This window comes from Haemaphysalis longicornis, unplaced genomic scaffold (assembly GCF_048455015.1).
Source record: "Haemaphysalis longicornis isolate Haplotype H1 unplaced genomic scaffold, Haemaphysalis longicornis Haplotype H1 scaffold_1, whole genome shotgun sequence".
NCBI classification, from domain to species: Eukaryota; Metazoa; Arthropoda; class Arachnida; order Ixodida; family Ixodidae; genus Haemaphysalis; species Haemaphysalis longicornis.
In genome coordinates this window covers 391677009-391697052 of record NW_027526203.1, presented here as the reverse complement: position 1 = coordinate 391697052, position 20044 = coordinate 391677009, and the positions used below count along the sequence as shown (strand labels likewise).

General features: G+C 47.3%; 1 protein-coding gene across 3 annotated transcripts in view; it reads right to left on the bottom strand.

The window, feature by feature from the left end:
- LOC144155295 (uncharacterized) overlaps positions 1-5422 on the bottom strand; it is a gene marked incomplete in the record, with an annotated part of 200835 nt that extends 195413 nt beyond the window's left edge. For all 3 annotated transcript variants that reach the window (XM_077686636.1, XM_077686638.1, XM_077686637.1), the window contains 2 exon segments: positions 3090-3165; positions 5157-5422. In XM_077686636.1, the coding sequence (XP_077542762.1) occupies positions 3090-3114 (25 nt within the window).
- Between the last annotated feature and the right edge of the window lie 14622 nt (positions 5423-20044).

Sequence of the window (20044 nt, the reverse complement as noted above, 5' to 3'; positions counted from 1 at the left end):
TGGGCGACACAGTCGCTGCAACACGTCATCAGCGGATGTTGCGTTTGCACTAGACTTCTGGCGCACCATGTGCGCTGCGTTTCGGTTTCATGGGGGAAAAAAACTTGATTTTTGCGGGCTGCAGGGCTCTACAGAGTGCATTTTTCTTTGCTTTAAAAACTGGTCCGTTATCGTCGTCTCCGTGGCTACAAACTCGCCATTGGCAATAACCGCCAAACTTCGCTAATTAAAAAGTTCATTAGAGAGGTTTAGTTAATTAACTATGTAATTCGCATGTTCCTCATAACGGCTGACGTCCGCCGAACCTGATAGCTTGTTCCTTAAGAGAATTCCTATTTTTCTTGAAAAGCCTACCTTCAGGAATTTTTGAAAGTGTTCACTGAAACACCCTGTATATGGAATGAAATTGTCATGTAATAAGCCCCTCGACCGAGTAAAGCCACTTACCAGCCTTAGCCGATGGCCATTCAGTCATTTTGTTGAATACCACCGATTGATTGATTGATTGATTGATTGATTGATTGATTGATTGATTGATTGATTGATTGATTGATTGATTGATTGATTGATTGATTGATTGATTGATTGATTGATTGATTGATTGATTGATTGATTGATTGATTGATTGATTGATTTCACTTTACTTTTGCTGACTCACTCCACTCACTGGTCTGCAACGTATGCTGAAGTTGTAGTTCATTTGCGCAAGGTCTCGTAACCTCGCCAAGCTACCCTGAGTAAAATCTGCTCAGCGTTTCTTTCCTCTTAAATGAACCGCTCCTGATTTCAATGCACACAGCTGTAGCTAGAAGAGATAAAATTAAAGATGTTTTGTGCCTTCGCCACGCCTTTTTCTCTCCACGCATTCGGCAACCCTTAGTTAGGTATTTACTCCCCACTCCGACTGGCCCTTCTATCTCGTCCACGGCTATGTCGATGTCAAAACGGTGAAATTTTTGGCCAGCTGGGGGAAACGCACGGCTGATCCTGTCTGACCACTCCAAGTGAAGACAAACTTTTGCATTCACTGAAGTGGCAGTATGCAGTAGTTGCTTTTTCTGCTTATACAAGACTGTCGATTACCACTAAACAAACGTTGCAACCTTTAGCGACGACAATACCGCCAGCTTAACCATTTTCCAGGCATTACATGTATATAAAAATATCAAAGCAAGCCACCTCACAAATATTATTAATGGGTTAATGGGAATAGAGACACATCTTCATCGTTAAATCTGGCGCATTTGCCTTTAAAAATGCTGGAATATTCGCGTACTTCATATGTTTCTCTTGCGGCTTGTAAACGTATTAGGTAGCTCCCAAAAACGCAATGGGTATTCAACGCAGTCTTTAATGCAGGGTATAAAGCCCGGACACGTGATCTCTTACGTAGCCCGCATGTTCACAACGGCACCAAACTAAACCCAATGGTCTCTATATGTACTTCACTTCCCTCGGTATACGCACCCGTCTATACATGTATACGCTGCATTACAGCGCCAGTGGCAGGTTGTTCGAAGTTTGTAAACATCTAAAGCATCCGCAGTTCATTGGTTACGGTATCGTTCACTGGGGATTAAAGGTATGAAGTGAATCCAGAGCACTGTTACCGCACCCGCATGCAGAAAGAGCTTTTTTCCCGGGACCCATGCAAATGGTTTCGGCTTTACATCAAATTCCATGACCGCCGTGGTTACTTTACCAGCGTCACTTTACCGTTTACTTTAGACATTACCAGCGTCACTTTATCCTTCACAACCACTACAAAGGCCGAGGAAGCGAAAAATAGAGCGCGACTTGGACAACGACGGTAAAGAAGGGCGACGGGACAAAAAAAAAAGAAAAAAAAAAGAGCGCTTGTCCCGTCGTCCTTCTGTACCGTCGTTGTCCAAGTCGCGCTCTATTTTTTGAATCATAACGCACCAACTTGCCCAACAGATTTGCCGAGGAAGCGGCCATTACTCTGGCCATCTCGCAGACAAATGCGGATACCGTTATTACGGACTCGCAACAGACTTGCCGAAACTTCCTTTGTGGTAGACTTTCGAAGACGGCTCTGGACATCCTGCTGCAAAAGCCAGCCGGAAGAAAAGTGAAAATTGTTTGGGTACCATCCCACTCAAACCTCCAGGGCAGTACGACCACCCACGACATCGCCCGAGATCTATCCCGCCACGCGACACGAGAGTCTTGGTTAGAGACTGCGTATCCTTTGGTTACGTATCAAGAGTACTATAAGTACCAAAGATTGATCTATCCTCCCGCCCAAAAATCTCTAACCGAGGGGCAGGAGCACTGCCTCCGGCTCTTCCAAACAACTACCTTTCCTCATCCGACAAAACTCCCCTTGCTTCATCCAACGCAGTACTTCCCGCTGTGCAAATTTTGCGCTGCCCCGGGCACCCTGTACCACATTGTATGGGAGTGTTAGGCAAACCTTAAGATTCAAAGAATCGCGCACCCTTCCTGTGAGCAGTGGGAGAAGGAGTTGTCTAGCTCCGGTCTCGATTCCCAGCTTATGCTGGTGGAAAGGGCCGTGGTAGAAAGGGTCTCCAATGGAGTCCTGGACTGAGGACCCCACGCCACATTACAATGCTCTTAATAAATGCTCTCTCTCTCTCTCTCTCTCTCTCTCTCTCTCTCTCTCTCTCTCTCTCTCTCTTACGCGCGCGCGCGGATTTAATTTAGTTAGCATGCACTGCGCTGAAACAGTATACGTAGCGCGAGTTCCACCCACAAATGGAACCGTGAACTCAGTGGGCTCAGCTGTCAACCCTAAAATGACTTGCATACATTACCATCAACGAGCGGCTAAAAAGCTGTTCAGCTGGTATTCACTGCCACCGCCATGCCAAAAGTGCAGCATTCGGCCGACGCTGCATTTGTGACACCGGGGTGGTAAGTACGGTGCAAACAAAAAGGCCAATGAAAAATGAAGCGATCTTCATCCCTTACCGCGGGAGGATACAGGTCATTATTGCGAAGGTGCGTCAAATCGTTGTATACGCGTCTAATTGTGTATTTAAGCAGGAAATAGTCGCAGGCTGTTGAGATTGGGCAATCAGCAAGTTGTATGTCGAAGGTCTTACCTCCGGCTTCTTTTTTTGCAAACATCGTGGCGGTTACGCAGTTTCCAGCTTCACCATCTTTTGCCAGCGAGGCTGTCTGTGGGGGAAAAAAGCATATTTATAGCTATAATCAGAACAGCCATGGTTCGATTTCCGAACCATACCGAAACAAGCTAGCCATCTTGACATTAGAATAAGCAGGGCCAGGGCCTTTGAAGCGGCCATGGCGCTGCAATTTGCGGCGCAAGCATATGCACATGTCCTGGATCTGATTCGCCAGAGTAGCGCTGAATGGCCAATCACAGTGATGAAAGAATTAAGGTAGGGTACGGACCATGCTCTGCTTACGGTCTGGCTAAAAAATGTGGCACACCATGTGACATTATCCAATGAGAGAGCAACGTTTTTCCGGGCGTCGCGTCAATTACATCCATGGAGGGTACACATGCTCGATCCCCGAGTCTGATGGTTCAGTGCTCCAAATCGCATACAGGCGGAGGAAGAAAAACTTTTATTTCAGAGCAGGGCGGATGTATACCGTGCGAACAAATGTCGAAGAGGTCGCCGGCAAATGTCTGTTTCGTAACCTGGCTATTTAATACTATAAGTTGGCTTCCTTGCAAACACATATATACTCAAGCGCCAGTTGTCATTAATGCCATATTTTCACATGTATACGCCAAAGCGAACCCAAGAACTTGTTACGCGGTAACCTGATTTTTACACAAGCAAAACTACTTGTAGAAGCCCGAGTAGTTCCTGCGCTGTCAAATTTTTTCGTAATTATTACAACCATCTTCAGCGAAACCTGTCACTTTCGTGTAATAAAGAAAAGCAGTTGCCCGCATTTTTCTAATCGCGTGTCGGCGTGTCTGTTTTAGTGAGAATCTGCACTTTAAAAGACTCTGACGGGTCCGCGTTGCCACAGCGCGCCCGCATTACATGCCGCCGCGAGAAGTGTGTACCTAGTCCCGCGAATAACGGGGTCCTCGTCCTACGGCTTGACCGAAGTGTTTTCGCGCCCCGTCATGACGCAATGCTAAAATAGAGCTTTATTTGCGCATTGCCAGTGGAGATTGCGTTTTCGAGTTAACTCGCATTGTGAGTTACAACGAGCGCAATTGTTGCGGACAAGGACATGGTCGGAGAGAGAAGTGTTTAGTATGGCGGTGGAGGGAGAGAGCACTCCACATCCCATCTCACTTGCGCCTCCTGTGCACGGTAGGAGATGTGGCTAACGATGTAGACAAGAGATACGTGCAACGGAGGGAGAGGTATGAGGCTTCCGTCCTCTCCATCCACACAGCGTATCGGGTTACGGACTATTGGGAGGAAGGATGCGCTTCCCAGACAAGCCACCTGTGTCGTTTACAGCGGCAAGCGGGGTTACAACAGCCACAAAACTCGGCTTGAGTGAAAGAAGAAAGGGGAGAAGCTACGCCACTTTTACGACTGCTGCCGCACTAAGGTGAGAACTAAGGCAACGTACTAATGCGATCTCTTGTATACAACGTAAACGCCAGTATAGTGGCATAAGCACAGCGCAATCCCGCGTTGACCTTATTACGAACGCTGGTATACCAGATGTGTCAGTGAATTACGAAACTGGCGTAATCGGTACAATATCCTCGAAGAAAATCGCGTACGCGGGAAAGCGGGCAGAGAGTTGACGCGACAAAAGGCAGCTACCTTGTGGGAGCAACATACCCATATATCCGCACTGCGACGCTCGCACGGGAGGAATTCGGCCTACATACCTCGATAAAACTGAGCGAACGACCTGCGGGTACCTTCTGAGTGCTAACGAGAAATTAAGACTTGGGCCATCTCAATACGCGCGATTTGTGCCCAGTGGGACGAGAAATCGATTCTTCTGGCAAACACGCGTCGTTTCGTGCCGACGTTTGCGCCTTGAAGGTAGGACGACACTGATGTCCTTCCGCCACACCTTAGGCAGGTGCAACTTGCCAACGCGTATGCAAGGGGTGGGCAGGCTGAAGGAGACGGGGGTCGCTCTCATCAGCCCCCAATCGCTCCTGGTTCAGGCGCGCACTGCAACCCAGCGACAACGACACTGAGCGCGCTCACCTTTCGTCCCCGGCGCTCACTCGGATGAGGTGCGGCGGAGGAAGCAGCCGAGGGCGGCCGACACGAGGACAGGCGCGGCCGGGGAGCGTGGCCTAGGGAAAGCGCAACGGAAGGGCGAGCCCTAGGCCGTCGTACCGCGTGCTTCCTGCTCAGCGCAGATCTCACAGCGCCGCGTGCGTGTCCTGGCGCTAGTTCGGAGCGATCCGAGTTCCGTGAACTTCCTGCAAATCGAAGCACCGCCGCCACCACACTGGAGGAGGCAAACAACGTGGCGCGCTTTCTCTCTCGTTTCTTTTTTTTTTTTTTTCTGCACCCGCTCTCCCCTTAGCCCTTTGTTGGCTTGTTTATAGTGGATTTTTTTTACCCCTTAGCCTTTGGTCGTCGTCGCCTTTGCACTGCGCATGCCCGTGGAACAGCCAAAAAGGTGCTAATTTTAAAACTCGCCGCCAGTGCCGTCGAAGAAGCAGTAAAAATAGCAGTCGCCGAGCTCGCGATGTCTGGGAGCTCGTAAAGGCAGCTGGCGAAGGTCTCTTCCTGAGCCCGCGCGTGTGATTCCCGTCCACCTATGCGATTCCAGAACTCGCACGAAAGAGTTTCGCCGCGCCCACTGGCGACCGCCCTGTGACGCTTGGTGCGACTGACGTCAAGGGTTCAACCTACGCATCGCTCCCTGCTCGCTGCCTGGGTCACTTGGCCGAGCTTGTGGTTCGTCAAAATACTCGTCGCACAGAGCCCTCTCATGCTGGACCGTTAGAAATAGTATAAATGCCCTCCCTTCGGCCTCTAGTTATTAGCGCTAGCAAACCATAGCCACCAGAACACTTGCCGCCTTCAAAAGTTTCCCTTTATATTTTAACGCCACGCCCTTTTTCCTCTCTCCTCCTAAAGCACCCCACTTTCAATGTTATTTGTGCCCAAACGGGACGATCCATAGCTTTAGCTGCAGGTGTACGAATATTCAACCAGGGTAGCTATACCTTAAACAAATAACCATCGTGCTGGATTGGAGTTTGTCGTTGCAAAACGTGATGGTTTTTCGGGTGGTACTCAATATAGTTTGTCTTGTTTTCTAACAAGTGTAATAAAATAAATGTTTGTGCTTGTTGGTAGCCCGGGTGCCCTTGGATCTTAACAAAAAGAAAAATCAAGCAGTGATACAGAAGGTAAGCGTCTGAAAAACACAGGTCAAGCCGTCCTAGCACGCAGTCCAAGTCGAAACACACAGCAGTCCAAGAGGAGACAAATTAGTAGTGAGTGCATCCGCACACCAGCTGCACAGAGTATAGATTTGCAATAATAAGAATGTGTAGGTGCAGTGAAACGAACTTCATCACAACTATAAGGGTAGCTGCAAGCAAATAGTGATAACACGTTTACAATGATAATGTATAAAAGCGACCTAAAAATTAACATAACACGTACGTACCGTATGAAAGCCTCCATAACGACAAAAAAACAGCCACTCAAATCCCCTTACTACACGTTGTTGTGAAGACCCAAACCTCTGATTTTTTGGTAATTCTGGTCAAATAATTTTCCTCCAAAAAGATTTAACGAGCCTAAGACTCGCTTCTGTGGGCTTATTGCCTGCATTCTATGCACCGAATTTTTTTATCAAAGGTAACGATTTCCGCTCGGGAGTCAAGAGGTTGGCATGAAGTGCATTTCATGGGCCTGAGTGTTCGGTGCACTCTAAAATCAGATTACAGTTTCCTCAGAATGGTGACGTATCCTGCACAGGATCAGCTTGTTAATAAGGCCCGCCCGTAGTCCCACAAAAGAAGTTTTGGCTCAACAAAGCCCCACAGAGATGCACACAAGCCACTCCGAATGGTCGGGCCAGTTAATTCAAGTGCAGGCCTGGGCCCAGCAGGTCTTTGTAGGCTGTTCCAGCACACGATCTATGTATTCGAGTTTCTGCAGAGCCACTTAAATCTAGTGGAAGGGATATTTTTAAGTGTGCGTCTACGTCATGTAAGGTGCCGTTTTTTGTGCTTGCGGTTTACCAAGATTCATTCGAAAGTCTGGGTGGAATACTCCGCAGACCGTGAAAAATAAATCAGTGAGGCTTCCTGCCGCTCGTGGGCGGCAAGGTGGGCTAGAATAAAGGCGCGAGTATTACGAGGGACGTTGAAATGACTTGGCACCCATTCGTATGCCCTCACTAGCTACTCCTCGTCTTTTCACCCTTCGCTGCAGCGACTTCCAGCTGCCTTTCCGGCCCATCATCACACCCGTCGTACATATTCTGCTTGAATCAGTATACGCCGTGAAAAGTACGCCAGGGTGGTTACCACATCAACAATTGGTGCGTCTAAATAAATGAGCCAAAGCTTTCAAATAACGATGGTCAGTTGGACGAGCGAACCGTAAGTGGCCAAAAGAGAGCCCTTTTTTCTCTCTTCCGTTCCTTTTAGCGCCTTTTCCGCCTCCTCTTTGGTTACTAGTGGGTCCTCGGAAGCTATGTTTGGAGGCTCAGCACTGTTCCCTGGCCTAACGTTTTTAGCGTACATCGCAGTATAGCTTCGTTCCGCTACTATTATTATCTTATCCACGTCGAGCGTAATGTTACCTTGTTCGTCTCTGAGCACGCGCATACTATCTTTAACAATAGCTATCTTCTTGGTTGCTCTGAAGCTTCCTCCTCTCTTTAACGTTTCCTCAATTTTTGCCACGCCGTAGGTACCAATTTCCCGACTCTTTTTCGACTCTATCGATCAATTTCGGCAGCTCAGTAAATTCGGTTCGCTGAACTGTTCTTGATGCTTTCATATTCCTGGACTACTTTCGCAATAAGCTCTTCGTTTTCAGAAATAGTTTGACTGCTCCTTTCCTAAGTTATTCGCTTTGTACAGGTACTGCCGACTCTGTAATTACCGTCGCGTTAGGTTGTCATTAAGTATGTCCACGCTGTCTTCATATTGTACAATTAAGTGCAAATTTGTCCTGAGGGGTTCCTTTAGACTCTTGCGCCCTTGTCCTAACTGCATGCTTGGTTTCTTTATTTTTAGTAGTTTCATCCTTTCCCTTCTCGTATCTAGCCTTATCAGCACCACACTTACCTGTGTGTAGAATAGTACCGCTACATTTATTACCTCTTCTATGTTGTGTGTAATGATACCTTGCTCGTCTCTGAGTGCATACATTTTATTTTTGTCACTGGATAGCTTCTTAATTGTTCTTAAGCTTCCTCTATACTTGAACGTTTCCTCAGTCTTTGCCATGCTGTAGGCACAAACATCATTAACTTTTTCTTTCCTTAATTAATTTCGACAGCTCAGACAATTCAGTTTGATACAGTGTTCCTGACACTTCCGTATTTCTGCGTATCGCAAAACGTTCCTTCATTTCCTGCGATAGTTGGCCAGTTCTTTATATTCTGATCATCCTACAACTACTGCTGACTGTGATTACCATCGCATTAGGTTGTCATTAAGTATGTCCGCGCTGTCTTCATATTTTACGATTAAAACTGCGAATTTGTTCTGAGGGGTTCTTTTAAACTCCTGCGCCCCGGCTCTTTTCCACTTCTCCCTGGCTTCATCATTTCCCTTTTGAGATCTAGCCTTATCCTGCACCTCACCAGCCTTTGATTGCGGTTCTTTATTTTGCCTGGCAACTACACATCCTGCACAATACCTTGATCGGCACTTAGAATGGAGTGTTACGACTCAGCGCGCCGGTACCGTGTGCGCGCGTGATGCAAGTTTGGTGCACTGCTGTGCAGATCTGTGTTGCGGCAAAGCCTGTGCATGAACCGCTTTTTACAAGTCGGAGCAGGGTGTCGAACCGGAACCGGAACCGAACCGAAAACCGGAACCGAACCCGAATTTTCGCCTGGAACCAGAACTGAACCGGAACCGTATTTTTTTCCGCCATTTTGGAACTGAACCCGAACCGGAACGAATTGAAGGAACCGTTCCGAACCGGTTCCGGGGCCTCAAAACTGTGATTTCTAGTTTTCCATTCCGGTACCCTACGTTGCATCCGAAGATATTTTTACCATTCGCCAGACGGCACCACGAAATATTTTGCATAGCCTGCAGTTCCCAAGGCCCATAAGGTTATCATCTTATTATTACCATAAATTTAATGTAAAGTCCGTATACACTATTAGTTTGCTTTAGGTATTGCCCATCTCCCCCCATTATCTTTTTTACATTTACAATAACTTAAGTTAGAACGCATATTCCGTTGCAACATATCATGGGGTATTCTTTATGGTTTCTATCTGCAGTGTGTTTAAAATCGTGTGAAGTTTTCATGTTGTTAATTCGAATGCATCCGTGCCCACTTGTGAAGGCCTTCAGGGACACCATCAACAATAAATCCATATCTTCCACTTATTTTAGTTTGAGTGGGCACTTATATAAAAACAGCACTGAGACACAAACACTCACAGTTCTCTACGTCACTATCACTTTTTCTTGTACCCGCCGCGGTGGCTCCGTGGCTAAGGCGTTGCGCTGCTGAGCACGAGGTCGCGGGTTCGATTCCCGGCCGCGGCGGCCGCTTTTCTGATGGAGGCGAAAAGCAAAAACGCCCGTGTGTACGACATTTCGGCGCACGATAAAGATCCACAGGTGGTCAAAATTAATCCGGAGCCCTCCACTACGGCGCGCCTCATCGCCTGCGTTGCGTCGGCGCGATAAACCCCACAATCAATCAATCACTTTTTCTTGTACAGTGCCGTTGTGTCCTTTGGTTACTGCCCTAGGAGAACATGAGAATTGAAAAAAAAAATTGGGGCCTTCTCATTTTCACTTTTAAAGTACGATGCATTGATTTAAGTCGATTAACGCGGATTAGCGGGTAGACTGGGGTGGTTTAGTGGGATGAGTGAATGAACTAATGTGAATTAGTGGGACTGCGGTGTTGATTAATATGGGTTAGATGAATTAGCGGATCAGTTAAGTCGGATTAGAGGGTCGGACCAAACATGATTGATTTGGGGTCCTCGACATTTGTAAATTTTGCAGCGTTCTCTTTCTCGACCAATCAGGAAATTTAGTTACGCACAAAATAGCCGGAAAGTTATGTATGTGTAGGCCACCTGAATGCTATAAAAGGCCTTTTTTATGCACGTATTACGCTCTTATGTTATTTCTCGCGTAATATTTACATCTCACACTGAAGTTAAAAACTAATTGCCTAATTCATGTCTTATATTCACCAAAAGGTTCTCAAAATGTGTATATATATGAGGTAATACTAGGAAGCAACTTAACTGAAAGAAAAAAAAAAGAGGAACGATCAACTGGTTTGATGCGAAAGACACCCGATGGCATTCTCCGATACCTTCTCTTTCTTCGTGCTACCGTTCTGCAGCCTTCCACAGGTGTAGCATCTCAACCCCCGAACACAGCCCCTTCCAAGCTGAGGAAGAGGCGATAGCACGTGCGCTTAGCCAAAGGGCCGCCAAATGTCTAATAACAGACTCTTATCAGGCGTGGCGCAACTTTGCCAACAGTGTATTGCATGTTACATCACTTCGAATGAACAAGTAGAGACCACCAACGAGATTAGCCAGGATTGTATGGGCACCAGCTCATACTGGCATCGCCGGCAGACAAGATCACCAACCTCGTGGCTGGACATTTGACCCGCTTAGCCAGCGCTGATGAAGCCGAGCCCGAGCGCATGCATCCTGTATACATACCAGGAAATTAATTAGCACTATAGGCTCTCCCGTAGAACATATTCCTTCCCGCACAAATCGCTAGCGAATAACCAGGAAAGATTATTCCGTGCCCTGCGGATTAACACCTTTTTACACATCACCAGTCTTCACCTCTTTGACCGGACACAATTCTCTCCATTTCGCCGCTTCTGTGGGGAGCCTGGGAACCTCATACACACAGTAGGCGGCTGCGACAAGTCCAGCCTAGATCCACCCAACCTACACGTTTCCATAGAGATCTGGGAGAGAGCCTTGGCCAGCTCCGGCCTGGAAGATCAGTTTCTCTTGATGGAAACGACTGTCGACTCTACCCCTTGAATGAGGACGCCTCTCTGAAACTTTTCCTCGATTTATTTAAAGTTCATTTTCCCTCTCTCTACGAGGGATAATTACTGCTGCTTGTGACTTCACTCAGCTATTATCTTTCGTAGAGCCCAACCGCTCTCACCTGTCGCTGAAGTGCCATTTAGCAAGTTCCTATCTCCGGTGGTTCCCTATCCAATGCCGTCCTGTACACGCCGTCCAATGAGTCATTAAAGCCGTTCTTTCTTTCTAACTGGTACGTTAGCATATGAAATATGAGCAGACGGAAATCGCTTTAAACGCCACCAGCCACGCTTGACAGTCGGAGGTTGACCTGTCCGACCAATACACCCTGTCCGACCAATTATCTCAATTGACACTGCTATAATTACAAATGAAATATTCGCGAAATCTCCATTTTTGTGGAAATGCAGGCAATTATACGGTTTCCCATTTTCCTTGTTGCTTAATATTTTTCTTATTTTATAGTTTATCAAAATTTCGTTCGACCAATTATTTCCATTTGCGCTATTATAACTATTACATTTGTAACTCGCGAAATGTACCTTATTGTGGAAATGCGGGGTGTTGCACAGTGCGCCAGTTTCCGCAATTATTTTACATTTTCCTTATTTTTTACATTTATAAATTTTGTTCGACTAATTGACTAATTATCTCCATTTACACTATTGTAACGATTACAGGTGGAAATTTACCGAAATGCTCATTATTGTGGAAATACAGGGTGCCACACGGTTTGCCAGTTTCTGTAATTGCTTTTTTTATTTTTTAGTTTTTCAGAAATTTCGTGCGACCAGTTATCTCCATTTACGCTATTATAGCGATTACAGATAGAAATTCCATGAAATCTGCATTTTTGTGGAACTGAAGGGTGTTACACGGTTCTTGCTGTGGGCAAAGAATGGTACGCATTAAAACGATTGTGGACGGACGGGTCGTCTGCTTAGTAGGACGGGGCAATAGGCAGTCTGCAGGGAGGCTGCCCATTACCAGAAGATTCTGGCGAAGATGCACCGAGGGGGAGGCGTCGGAGGCACCCGTGTGCTTCCCACTGGTCAGGAGGCTACCTGTTTGCCTTCCAGAAGAGTGTGGCGAGAATGCATTATTTGGAGGCGATGTGCGGCCCGTCACTTGTCGGCAAAGGGAGTGGATCACATGGCTGCACAGCGGCTACGTAGAGCCATGCGTTAGAGCGCAGCCCTTAAGCACCCGCTCCTGTGCTTTCGCGTAGTCCCTCAGCGTCGGACTCGTTATAACCGAGAGAACGAAGACGCCACCGAAGATAGAGCTTGCAGGAAAACGGACGTTGCAAGTATGACGAAAGTGTAAGAGGGAGGGCGTAATTCCGTGACCGTGCGAGACGTGCTTCACAGTGGCGACACCTTACGAGATAACGACAGAGTATACCGCGCACCGTCGTGCATTAGCTGATGACGCGATCACTTCCTGAGACACAGCACCTATGCGCCGTCGCCGAGAAAACTACAGTTCGCGCTGCACTCAAATTTCGCATTATCGAGTGTCGTAATCGTCCGTCATTTTCTTCCTCAAGAAAACAACTGCGGGGTATAAAACTTCAGTGTTATGATCCAAGAATAAATTAAATTAAAGTATAAAAATTAAAGAAAATAAATCAATAAAAATAACCTTGCGGCCATAAAAAGCAGGGCTTTCATATTCATACAAATACGCAGTCTTATGTGTCCGAGCGAATTTTTCATTTCGCTTCAGTTAATGTTGTAATCGTGGACCTGCTATAGAAAGCATTTTGCAGCACATTTTACAGTTAAAGAAACTCTTCAACACTTTAGATCAACGCTCTCACTCTTATCTTCGCATCTGGAAGCACTGCGAAAGTTATAGCTATTGCCAGCACAGAGCAGCAGTGCGTGATACGCCTTCCGTTTCTGCTTCGCTTTTGTGGTTTCATTTTAATGCCGCAACTTAAGGAAAGCCGGCAAATAGCTGCTACATCGCTGTAATGACGTCATTCCAGGGGTAGAAGAACGCCAAGACTAGGGAAGAGATAAAAATATTTCAAGCAAGTTTGTAAGTTATCTGATGGGGGCAGAGCAGTACTTTTTATCTGATGGACTTTCCCACTCCCTGATCTGAGTACTGGATGTGTTGGTTGACTACTTTCTGCAAGCATTGAAGGTTTCGAACAAATTTGAAAAAAAGTGTTGCAGGGTTGCTTATTTTTAGCCAAAACAAAATATTTTCACAAAAAAAACCTACATTATGGCTTCGTTTTTGATAAGGAAACGTGTCAAGGAAACAAAAACCGAACACAAAAAATAATAACAGAAAAAAACACGCCTGCTTTTTTTTTTCTCCGAACCCGTTCGAACACGTTCGAACCGGTTCGAACCGGAACAGAATGGTGCTCCGGAACCTAACCCGAACCGAACCCGAAAGGCTTGAACCCGAACCGAACCCGAAAAAATTCCCGTTCGACAGCCTGAGTCGGAGCGTGGCTATCGCGCGGACTTTTGTTGCCGATGATTCACGTTCGCGGCAGCTGCAAAATCCGGAACAAACTGGTTGCGGCGACGTGTTCGGTGTTCTGCGTGCTCTGCGAACGGACGCCGTCCGTTGAGAATCCTCCTTTCCCCCGTCTTTCAGAAAACAACGTCGGCTATCACGAGACCAGAGAAGGATGTTCTTGTGTGTTTCAGTGTTTGTGCCTTGTTCGGGACGTGCGCAACACGCTGGACGGCTGCGGACCATTGGCACTTCTGTGTATAAATTCCGCCCTTCCAGCGACCCGTGTGAGTCGCATTGCGGACTGGACTGAGAGCGTTGCTCTGCCCGAGTCATGTTTTAAGCCCGCAAAGGTGTTGTTCTTGTATCGTCACTGTTCATTTCTTGCCATGCAGTAAATCAGTTAAGTTTAGCTCTCGGCTCTTTGTCGTCAACGCCGAGGCAGCTCCTGCTGGCATCTCGTCCACCAAGCTACCACTACATGACGGAGGCGACGGAGTTCGGTACAGGGACGCCTTCGCCAATGTAACAGGAGTCAATATCATTTTTGTACTGTTGTTGCTTTTCTGCCTTCAATTTCTCTTTCTTCATTTGGGTAGATATGCATTCATTATCCTCATGTTATTTCTTTCAGCAAATCCAACCATGGAATAACCTCGGCTATTTCAACTACCTACTACAAAGTTCCCCACTGATCGTTTGCCTATTTGCTTCGTTCGTATTTTCGCCTTAAAAATTGCCGACGCGCACCAATTCTTGCTTGAAATCCAAACCCGTTTATGGGGCGGGGGGAGGGAAGGCTTACCAGCTGGGCCAGACTGGCAACCGTGACCCAGGGATGAATGAATCACCCGGTCTTGGCGAGACGGGCAGCCGTGCGAGCTGCTTAGATCATGTGAAATATGAAGTTGTTTGGTTGGCTCGTCAGGCAATAAACAGGTCAACCAAGCAACTCTCACTGCTCTAACAAACGTTTATTTATCATCATCTTCCATTACAATGAACATTTATTTATTGCTGATTTGACATCATCATATAAACTGTCCACGGCCTCATCATCGTAGCTAGATGTTTGTTCATAGGCTGGTGTTAGCTTGTGTTTAACCTGTAGCGCTCGTATGGCTTGATCACAACGGCTGCGACCTTTTTTTAAAGCTGCAGAATTCCTCCCAATTCTCTGACATCCTTCTATGGATCAAGAATCCAACTTCGTGCTCCCTCTTTTCTTGTAGTCCAATTTTTCGAACCTGGCTTAGTCCTATAATAACCTAGTTAACGCCTGAGGGCTCCCCTATCAGCCCAATTAAGCTCCTCTCACTAGACAGGGTTCGCGCATTGAACGTTGCCAAGTTGAAGTTCCAGAGGTGGCCTGTCCGAACCCGGACATTTTTATCATCCTCTGCTGGCCTGGCAGCCCCTGTGGTCAGATGTATTACAGGTGCTGAGGACTGAGGCCCTCGAATTGGTGATCATGATGAGGTTGTGTTTGACCATGGTAAGTTTGTGGCCTAGTTCTTCACCAGGGCGTTCACATCCTGTTCTTGTGAGGGAGTGCTGCTTGTGTCCCAGAGGCCCGTCCTAGTAAAGCGGCAGCTACAAAGTCTATCTTCTCAGGTATCCGGGATGATGCTCCTTTCCGGACCACGTAGCACTCCAAACCCGTGGATACTCGGCGGACAAGAAAGAAAAGAGCGGGGCAGCGTGCTATGCTCTTTTACTACGTCATGATCAATATTGAAATAACTCTTCGCGACGGCCTTGTATATCATTAGCCGTTTTCTTACCGGGCCCGCTTCCGGTTAAATATGCGCGTTTTCGCAGTTCTAAGAAATGCGCGAATACCGCGATGACTTGCTTCAAAATCCTTCATTGAAAACTACACGCTGCGAAGAAAAAACAAAAGTAAAAAGCGAGCGGCAGCGGCATTCTGTGCTCTTTCACTACATCATCTCATCATGAGCAATATTGCAGTAACTCCTCGCGACTGCCTTTCATACTTAACGATTTCGTTATCGGGCCCGATTCTGGTTAAACATGGGCATTCTCGACGTTCTGAGAATTGCGTGAAGGCTGCGATGATTTGCTTTTAAAGCCATCGTCGGGAAAACAGTGCGCTACGAGGGGAAAAAAGAGGGAAAAAGCGCGGGGGCGGCGTGCTGTGCTCTTTCACTACATCATGAGCAATGCTGAAGTACGCGTCACGGCTGCCTTTTATAATTAACCACTTCCTGAACAGGCCCGCTTCTAGTGCGATGTGGGTGTTTTCGCTGTTGTTCTGAGAACTGAGCGAAGACTGCGATGGGTAAACAACACACTATGAAGAAAAAAGTAAAAGAGCGGGCAGTGCTATGCTCCTTCATTAAATCATGAGCAATATGAAGGACTAGGATATAAACATCCCGTTCCATGACGAGCACCTTTTAAAGCTGAGAGAGAGAGAGAGAGAGAGAGAGAGAGAGAGAGAGAGAGAGAGAGAGAGAGAGAGAGAGAGAGAGAGAGAGAGAGAGAGAGAGAGAGAGAGAGAGAGAGAGAGAGAGAGAGAGAGAGAGAGAGAGAGAGAGAATGCTCTTTAATAGGAACTGGGGAGGTCAGCCCTGCTAGGGACAAGGCTTGCTACACCAGATGGGGGGTGGCTATGATGATGAGGGGTGAATATTAGACATCAGGGGTACAATAGGAAGAAGACAAACAAGAAACGTTGAAAAGAGAGAAACAAGGGAATGCTGCCAGCGGAGTCCGGACATAAAAATACAATTGAAAAGAAAATCGTTAATGTAAACGCTGAACCAGAATAAAAAGTAAACGACGCAAAAAAAAAAACGAGTAACAACACCAACCCAAGAAAAATGGATAGATGAACGCAACAGTGCGAAAGAGTAGATATCGTGAGACACTTGCTCTGTCTATGATCTAGAGAGATTTGTCCAGTTCGGTCTCTCGTAAGAACCGGAGCAGTACTTTTGTACCCAAGGTACTGTCAGCCCTATTGGCCCAGGGCCCAAGAAAATGACAAAGTTCGAGACTGCCTCGAGACACGAGGGAGGGAGCTCGCTGCAGTTTTTCGCGCAGCAGCGAATCGAGGGCAGACGCACAAGTGATTTACCGTCTCACGCACAGCGCAAGTCCGGCACAAGGGGGAATCATCCCAACCTATCTTGAACTTAAAACTCCGAGAAGACGCTAGATTAAGGCGCACCCGGTGAAACACTCCGTCACACCGCTTGTTGAGGCCGCGTGGAAAGCGGAAGTCACAATGCGGGTCAATAGCGTGCAGTGGTTGATACCTGCGGTGAGGGTCCTGCCACTCGGACATTTGTGCAGTCCATCCACTTGCGAGGATAAGGGCGTTTCTGTCCTCTCGGGGGAAAGGAAGGTGATCCGGGCAGTTTATGCCAGGCCCTTTCACACCCAACCTTAATCGCGGGTGATGGATCGCACACATTCACCCACCGAAGTACTCATACATTCAATACGCCACAGCCACAGCACTTCCGCATATAAGGTAAGCAAGCAAATCAAGATAAGACATGCGGGCGCGACTATATGCATACTTGCGTTCCATAACAGATGTGCCTGCACTCCTTGCTCTTATAACCAGCAGAAAAAAAAACATTTTCTGGAGCTAGCGGGTTCTTAGCGAAAATTTCGCGGGGCACTTAGGTCTTCCTACGTGCTTTGAATGCGACAGCCTGGCATGCTATTGTGACGGGCAACTTTCGTATGCTCTGTCGACGTGTGGACGTTCATACAAAATTTGCCTGTCCTTAATACGTGTTAATCCACCTTAATCCATCTTATTCCACCTTATTCTATCTGACTCTAGCTTAATCCACCATAGTCCCACCGTAATCCACTTCTATCACACCTTACGTAATTCATCTTAATTCACCTTAATTCATCTTAATCTACCTCAATCTCACCGCGCTAATCATTACTGTAAATCACTAATCACTAGTTACTCGATCATAATTCATTTTAATCTACCTCAATCCACCTAGTTAATCTTAATGTACTTACTGATCGTTACTATCAGTCACTAATTAATCATAAATTAACTTTGGGAATGAAATAATCATTAATCATCTTTATACACGGCTGGAATGCGGTTCTCGTCTGACCTTTCTTGGTTCAATTGGGTTTTTGCATCATTCGTGTTGGTGCCGATGTCATCGAGGTCAACCTTCCAATGAGATGTATAAGGCTTTTAGCTTAACAAAACACAAAGGCAAAAAGGCTTCTTTATTGCTACCTGGCGTTTGCATCTTTCTCCGCTTTCGTTTCTTCGACTTTTCACGCAAATTTCTTGGAAAGGCCGACTGGCGACAGTTCACGCCACAGCTTCCCCAGACACGCAGTTCTCCGTGGCCGGTGTGCGCCTGTTCTACCCTCATGCCGTCACGTTCAGCTGTCACGCACCGCGGCAGACACTAGGCCTGACAAGAAGACGGCGCCCTTCAAGGACAACAGGCGGCTTTATTGAGCGTCTCGCAGACCACACTCAGTCCGCCTCCATAACCGAACATGAAGAAGACGAAGACGAAGTGCACGAGCCGGGCCCATACCCCAAGCATGCAGTGCAGGCCCGGGCCACCATTCAATGTCACTTCTTTTTCCTCTAACAACAAAGTTCCAACAACCTGCCCCCCACGAAATTGGCAGGGCGGGGTTTATGAGTTTTCCTCAGAACGCACTTCTAAGGGGTACAGCATCCGAATGGAACGCTGTAACTGCGATCCATCAGCGAGTTTGACGGAGCAGGCTCTAATCTTTCCGTCGCGTCCAACGTGAAGATCTGTGATGCGCGCCAGTCTCCAGGTTTGGCGAGGCCTGAGAGGATCATCGACTAATACGATGTCTCCGGCTCTGACAGCTGCTGTTGACTTGATGGGGCGAGACGATAGCTCCAGCAGGTACTCGGTTGACCATCTTCGCCAGAAGGTTTCCAGGAGATCTTGCCTTTTTGCCCACAGGTTATGAAGATGCGGATGTTGGAAACGACAGAGTTCTGATGATGTCGGGCAAGGAACAGAAGTCAGCCGGTTCCCTGTTAGAAAGTGGGCTGGAGTCAGTGGCTCGGGTTCCTGGCTATCGTTGAAAACGTAAGTGAGTGGCCTGGAGTTTATAACGGCCTCCACTTCCGTGAGGACGGTAACAAGTTCATCTCTTGTCACACATTGTTGTCCCAGAGTCTTTTTCAGTGCTAGCTTCACCGAACGGATGAGACGCTCGTAAAATCTTCCCCACCATGGCGCCCACTGCAAGATGAATTTCCATTCAATCTTGTGGTTGGCAAAGGTGTTTTTCACTTGTGGATAACGGATTGTTTCCCAAAGTTGTGTGACTTCCTTTTTTGCTGCGTTTGAAGGTGAGGGCGTTATCGGTGTACACCACAGAGGAAAAACCTCTGCGTGAAACAAAGCGACGAAACGCATTCAATAAGGATGGCGCTGTCTGGTCGTCTATGAGTTCGAGATGTATAGCCCTGATTACAGCGCAAGTAAACAGCACCAGGTACACCTTTGTGAACTTTCGTGCCGTGCGTACAAACAACGGTCCCGCGAAGTCGATTCCGACAACAGTGAACGGGTCGGTTTCTGTGACTCTGTCCTTTGCAAAGGGGGAACCACTTCCTCCATGGGTTTTGCATGGTGCCGTCGACAAACAGTACATTCAGAAATAACTTTCTTCACAAGCTGCCGTCCCTGAAGAATCCAGTACCGCTGTCAAAGGTCTACGAGCGCGTCTCTCACACCGGCGTGTAGAAGCTTACGATGATGTTTCTGCACAAGAAGCTTAGAGTAGAAGTGTTGCTTCGGCAAAATAATGGGATGGAGCTCCGAATAGAACCGCTGACTGTGGTGTATTCTTCCAGACACGCGCAGCAGAGCCTCGTCGTCGATAAAAATGGTAGTGTTTCGAAGGGGAGAAGCTCGAGGTGGCAATTCTCCTTTCTGTGCTGCTATGATGTCGTCGTGGAAGGCTTCTGCTTGAACGGTTCGAAGCCAGAACTTCTCCGCGTTATCGATCTCATTTGGAGTAAGGGGTCCTTTCAGCATGCTTTTGTGACGTAGCTTGTCGAGAAAGCGGAGAGTCCATGCCATCATTTGGATTAAACGAACGATGGAGCTCAAACGTGCTATGTTGATGACCGGCGGGTGTGTCTGAGATGTAGGCATGAGCACTTGTAGTGCATCGTTGAAAACCGCTTCCCTTTTCGCTTAGGCCGTGAAGTCTGTATCGCACATTGGTTCTGGTGGCCACTCTTCGGTACAATTTAACCACCGGGGTCCATGCCACCATAAGTCCGATGAAATTAGCTGTTGTGACGTGATGCCTCTCGTCACCATATCGGCCGGGTTCTCCTTTCCTGGGCAATGTTTCCACCAGTCTGTTTTGGTCT